Raw genomic sequence first — 6535 nt, 5'->3', positions numbered from 1 at the left:
TGCTGCTGTGTCTCCTCATGACCTCCTGTGACCTCTCTGACCAGACCAAGGGCTGGAAAACCACCAGGAAGATCGCGGTACGAGTCCTGAAGCTCACAGACTCATGAGAACCACTCAGAGTCCGGTCAAACTCTCTCACTCTTCACTGTGTTTTGCAGGAGCTGATCTATAAAGAGTTCTTCTCTCAGGGAGATCTGGTGAGCTTCTGTTTCTGTCTGTGCTAACTTGATTTGATCAAAGCAGCCAACTTTCAATATTTATTGTTTCAATATTAAACAATAAATAAATAACATATATAATACTAAATGGTTGTAAAAAGTAAATGTTACAATTTTATTAACATTTGTTAAAAAAAGATGTTGATAAGATATATCAAAATTTTCAATTTGCAAAATTAAAATATATTTCTGTGATTCAAAAAGTTTGATTCACCAAATAAATGTTGAAATGCTGCCTGGTTACATTATTTGATTAAATAAATAAATAACAATAATAATAATAAAAAAAGAAAATGCTGAGATGTAAAATAAATAATAAATAGTTGAGATTCCACTGGAAAATATTTATTATTTGTTTTACATCACAGCATTTTCAGTTTTTTTTTATTATTATTATTTTTTTTTTATGATTACTAAGACTTTATTTCCAGGTTTAACCCCGTACAGCCTGACATATGAAATTGAAAAAAATTAAATTAAAGTTTATTGAAACTTTATTTGGACAATCAGGTGTTTATGTCTCTTCTAGTCTGATACAGTGAGAATATGGAGAAATAAACAGCTCAGTTTTATTCAGAGACTCAAAATGAACAAAAATATGAGTTTGCTGCAGATGCTGATATTTACAGTATATGATGAAATTCTGCTGCTTGTGATGTAAATCCGTGAGATCTTTATAACAGTTCAGCAGATACTGACATAAAATGATCTAAATATCAGTCGTGGCTCTATATCTCCAATAATACGATGAGATGTAAATGATCCAAACATATAATGCAGTGATGGAGAGAGATGAAGAAATAAAGGCTCCTCAGAAGATGTGAGATGTTCTGGAGGCTTGTGAAGATCCTTCCTCCGCTGAGGACAGTGAAAGTAAAGCTTCTGGAAACAAACGCTCCTCAAAAAGATCCTGATGATCAGATTTGAGAACTCTAAAACATGATGATGGAGACTCCAGTAAAGCTGAGCTGCTTCAGTCCAGTAAGAGTTCATCTGGAGATATTACTGCAGTTATTCTATATACCTTTACTTGATCAAAATCACTCCAGATCTGACACCAGAAGCAGCAGCTGAAGCTGGACACTAAAAGAGCTCTGACTGGATTAAAATCTGCAAACTGTAAGAGATGCAGGAGATCAAGTGTGTTCATTGAAAGGTCTTCGAAGTTCACGATGCACCTGACTCTGTTCTTGTGTCTTCAGGAGAAGGCGATGGGAAACAGACCCAGTGAGATGATGGACCGTGAGAAAGCCTACATCCCTGAACTCCAGATCAGCTTCATGGAGCACATCGCCATGCCAATATACAAGTCAGAGAATCACTCATTTCATGCATGTGACGCTGCTTATTTATCAAGACCAGCTCAAGAGTTTAATGTAACGCTGATGTTTTTTTTGTTCCAGGCTCCTGCAGGAGATTTTCCCGCGTTCGGCCGAGCTTTACGAGCGCGTGGCCGCCAACCGCGAGCAGTGGGCCAAAGTCTCGCACAAGTTCACCATCCGCGGACTACCGAGCAACAACTCGCTGGACTTCCTGGACGAGGAGTTCGAGCTGCTGCAGTCTCAGGGTGCCTTCGGAGACGATTCGCACCGCATGAACGGTTGCCTGGACGACAACTGTGACAAACACAACCAATGACGTCACTAGGGCAGAGGTCACCTGACCGTTTACGTCTTGGTAAAATTCCGTAGTTACCGATGAGGCTTTGAGGAAAGGTTCATTGTCGCCTTTTTGCCGTTGCTATGGAGACGGGTTTTGCTCAGTGAAGAACGACGGATGGGGTTGCGCAGTCGGCGGAGTGTGTAATGTTACGCAAACATTTGGACTGAAAAAATAATATTCTCAGTGGCCACGTTGTAATAGCTAAACATATTTTATTCTAAATTAAACAACTAAACAACTAATTGTATGAAATTTAACAAATCCAGAAGCCCAGTGTTACATTTTTAAAAGTTGTAACAAATACAGGTGTCTTGTGTTACATGTTTAGAACTTGTAACAAATCCAGCTTCCTGGTGTTACAGTGTTACATTTTTGAAACTTGTGACAATTCCAGGATCCTGGTGTTACATTTTTAAAGCTTGTAATAATTCCAGCTGCATGGTGTTAATTTTTTTTACAACTTGTAACAGTGTAACATCTGCTGCTCGAATTGTTACATTTTTAACACTTTGTAACAATTTCAGAAACCTGGTGTCACAGTTTTAGAACTTGTAACAATTACAGCTGCCTGGTGTTACAGTTACATTTTTTTTAACTTGTAACAATTCCAAGATCCTGGTGTTACATTTTTAAAACTCTTAACAATTCCAGATACCCAGTGTTACATTTTTAAACTTGTAATAATTCCAGCTGCCTGGTGTTACATTTGTTAACTACACTGTAACAAAGAATTGTTACATTTTTAATACTTTGTAGCAATTTCAGCAGCCTGATGTTACACTTATAACTGGTGTTACAGTATTACCAGTTGTAAAAATGGGTTACACTTTATTTTTAAGGTGTCCTTGTTACATATGTTACATGTACTTACTATTATAATAACAATTAATTATGCATAATTACATGCAAGTAACCCTAAACCAAACCATAACCATACAGTAGGTACATTAAGTTACTTATAAGTTACATATAGCTACTTAATATTACTCAATACTTAAATGTATAACTACACTGTAACAAAGACACCTTAAAAAAAGTGTAACCCATTTTTACAACTTGTAACACTGTAACACCAGTTGCTGGAATTGTTACATTTTTAACACTTAGTAACAATTCCAGCAGCCTGGCGTTACATTTTTAGAACTTGTTACATTTCCAGCAGCCTGGCGTTACACTTTTAGAACTTGTAACAATTCCAGCATCCCGGTGTTACATTTTTACAACTTGTTACATTTCCAGCAGCCCGGCGTTACATTTTTAGAAGTGTTTTGTAGTAGTTGTTATTTTGTTACACATCCAAGAAGCTCATTTCAATAATTCAAAGAAAACTAAGCCACTGTTTTCTTTTCAGAGTCCTTAGCGTACACAAATTGTCAAACGAAACAGATCTTTGGATAATTAATCTTTTGCTTTCAACCAATTTCTCCCCTCAGACATCGGTTGTCCCTGTTTACACAGAAAAACGCATTCCCCAAATCCCAAAACAATCATTGAAAATCTCAGTCAAGCGAGCAGCGGCTGGCGGCCAGAGAGCGATCAGAGCGCGTCAGGCGTGAAAACACACGGCCCCCCGGAGACCTTCTGAGACATCTGCTGGTTTCAGACGTGCCCATCCGGACGCGACGTGGAGGAACTTTCTGAATCTGTACATATAGTTGTGTGTTTTAAAGGGCTACGCGGCCCTCACACTTTTCTTTCTCAGGATGGCAGAATGTGTGCGTCAAATGGATCTTGCCTTACAAATGTTTGCGTTGCCTTCCTGAGTGACTTTAAAAAGAGATCTATGTATAAAAACGTTCAGCCTATCTGTGTACAGTTCTGAAGCTACATGGATATATAGAGATATCTATTTGCGTGTGTAAATGTGTGTTTGCACAGGTGTGACTGTAAGTGCATTTGCCAAAATCTCCAAAGGACAGAAAAAAAAGAGTGATGTCAGTTTGCTTGTACTAGCTTCTCCCACAAGGGTCGCTAACATTAACCTGTGTCAGTTTCACAAAAACTCATTCATATTTCACAGCAAAATCAAAAGAATTAAAGAAGTTATATTACATTTTATGATTAAAAATTTGCATAAAATAAGCCTTTTTTTAAGACCATTATCATTGTAACATTAATTAAATGTCCTTACGTTTTATTTACGAATTTTTTTTTTTTGTTCATTACAGTATATATATATATATATATATATACAGTACAGACCAAAAGTTTGGAAACATACTATTTTTACTGTTTTTGAAAGAAGTTTCTTCTGCTCATCAAAGCTGCATTTATTTGATCAAAAATACAGAAAAAAACCTTAATACTGTGAAATATTATTACAATTTAAATAATAGTTTTCTATTTTAATATACTTTAAAAAAATAATTTATTCCTGTGATGCAAAGCTGAAATGTTTTCAGCATCATTACTCCAGCCTTCAGTGTCACATGTAACATCCAGTCTATCACATGATCATTTAGAAATCATTCTAATATTCTGATTTATTATGAGTGTTGGAAACAGTTCTGCTGTCTAATATATTTGGATGAATAAAAGGTTAAAAAGAACTGCATTTATTCAAAATAAAAAAATATATATATTATTCTAATAATATATTTCTTTACTATCACTTTTTATATATCAACACATCCTTGCTGAATAAAAGTATTGATTTTATTTAAAAAAAAGAAAGAAAAAAAATTACTGACCCCAAATTACTGACCAGTAGTGTATATTGTTATTACAAAATATTTATATATTTAAAACATAGCTTTTTTTTTTTTTTTTTACTCTTTTTATTCATCAAAAGTATCCTAAAAAAAGTATCACATGTTCTGAAAAAATATTAAGCAGGCAGAAACTGTTTCCAACTTTGATAATGAATCATCATATTAGAAGGATTTCTAAAGGATCATGTGATAATGATCCCTAAAAATTCAGCTGTTGGCATCACAGAAATAAATGATAATTTAAAGTATAATAAATTTAAAACAATTATTTTTAAATTGTAATAATATATCACAATATTATATATTTTTTTCTGTATTTTTGATCAAATAAATGCAGGCTTGATGAGCAGAAGAAACTTCTTTCAAAAACATTAAAAATAGTAATGTTTCCAAACTTTTGGTCTGTACTGTATATACTGTATGTTTAATTTTCATTACATTAATGCCATAATGTACAAATTTTAATGGTCCTAAAAAACCTCTTCATGCAATTTTTCCCCCACAATTTTTTCATTTATATATATATTTTTAGATGACTTTTTGTTTGAATTTTTTGTTGTTGTTGTAGTTTTAGATGACTTATTTTTTTATTTTTTAATGATTTTTTTTTTTTTTTTTTTTTTTTTTGACTGACCCTGGTGAAATTATACTGATGTTTGGCTGTAAAATCACCGAGTCTGCCGTTTAAGAAACGCACCTCTCTTGCTCTGGAGATTAACACGAAACACAAACGTTCAACTGCTGTTTCCATCAGCCAGAGATCCAAACACGAACCTTCATTCTTCATGATTAACCAAGACTTCAGACGCTTTCAGGAAAAACTCCGATGTTCCTGAAGCACTGTGGTTCTTATATTTACGATAATTCAGTCAAGCGTTAGTTACAGACAGTTACAAATAAAATGTGAGCATGTGAGGGAATGTTAGGGATTTCTGGCTTGGAACATTTCATTTTTCTAACAACTTCTGCTGTATTTGAAAGAAAAAAAAAAGGATATTTAACAAAGACTTCATGCTGGCAGTCAACTTTAAATAATTTAAATCCTTTCTTATAGAGTTTCCATTGTATTTTAGTTAATAATTATCACAGATATGATACTATTTTTTTTTTTTTTTTTTTGTGCAATAAGTGGTTGCGTCGCCTTGTGTACATAACATCCATTTCTAAATTATTACTTTTTACACACACGTGTTGATTTAATGAATCTATTTTCTGGTATTTGTACCCGTTTGTACCTGTAGGTGAGGGTAAATAACATTGTTTTTCTTTGGTTTGGAATAAAAACAGTCTCTTGTGTCATTCATACGTGTAGGAAGATTTTCTCACGACTGAATCCAGCGACGGTTTTTATGATCTTGAGTTCAGTAAATCTACCACATGATAAACAAACACTGAATCTGTGCATGGATCGATATCTGGGTTGAGATCCATCAGAGTTCAAGCTGAAGAATAAAATTATTTCTTGACGTTTATGAAAGAACACCTGATGAAAGACTTTGCTAATGCTTTACAATAAAGTAAATTTTTTTAACTACGTTAGTTGATAATGATCAATACTTCTACAGCATTTAAGCCACTATCAACATTATTCAGTTGATAATGATCAATACTTCTACAGCATTTAGAAAGCTTATTTTTTAACATAAACTACAAAAAAAGATAGCTGACAATTTTAATCAATAGTTTCAAAAACTTAACATTAGTTTTAATGACATTAGTCAACCTGTAAAACAATTATTTGTGTTGTAAAGGGTTTCACACGTCGAAAATTTGTGAATTTCACAAAATATAAACTGCTAATTAAACCACTTAAAACGTCCACCGTCTGAAATAACACAGGTTGCAATTACGGAGCCCCTTAATGTTCATTGTGGTGGAAAAAATCAGATTGAGTGAAAAAAATTTGGGGTGTGGAGGAAAGGGAAATAAAGTTTGTAATTTTTT

At 33.8% G+C, this 6535-nt stretch overlaps 1 protein-coding gene across 1 annotated transcript in view; it reads left to right on the top strand.

Annotated features, from left to right (window-relative positions):
- Window positions 1-4072, top strand: part of LOC109070007 (cGMP-dependent 3',5'-cyclic phosphodiesterase-like) — a 114815-nt gene extending 110743 nt beyond the window's left edge. Inside the window, exons 26-29 of the mRNA XM_042771741.1 lie at window positions 1-77; window positions 159-197; window positions 1421-1527; window positions 1622-4072. The exon at window positions 1-77 is cut by the window's left edge and continues 36 nt beyond it. Of these exons, the coding sequence (XP_042627675.1) occupies window positions 1-77; window positions 159-197; window positions 1421-1527; window positions 1622-1856 (458 nt within the window). The 3' untranslated portion in view covers window positions 1857-4072. The remainder of the gene's footprint in view (window positions 78-158; window positions 198-1420; window positions 1528-1621) is intronic.
- The last annotated feature ends 2463 nt before the right edge of the window (window positions 4073-6535 follow it).

The sequence above is a fragment of the Cyprinus carpio genome, chromosome A15 (genome assembly GCF_018340385.1).
Source record: "Cyprinus carpio isolate SPL01 chromosome A15, ASM1834038v1, whole genome shotgun sequence".
NCBI classification, from domain to species: domain Eukaryota; kingdom Metazoa; phylum Chordata; class Actinopteri; order Cypriniformes; family Cyprinidae; genus Cyprinus; species Cyprinus carpio.
This window is presented reverse-complemented; position numbering and strand designations above follow the sequence as displayed.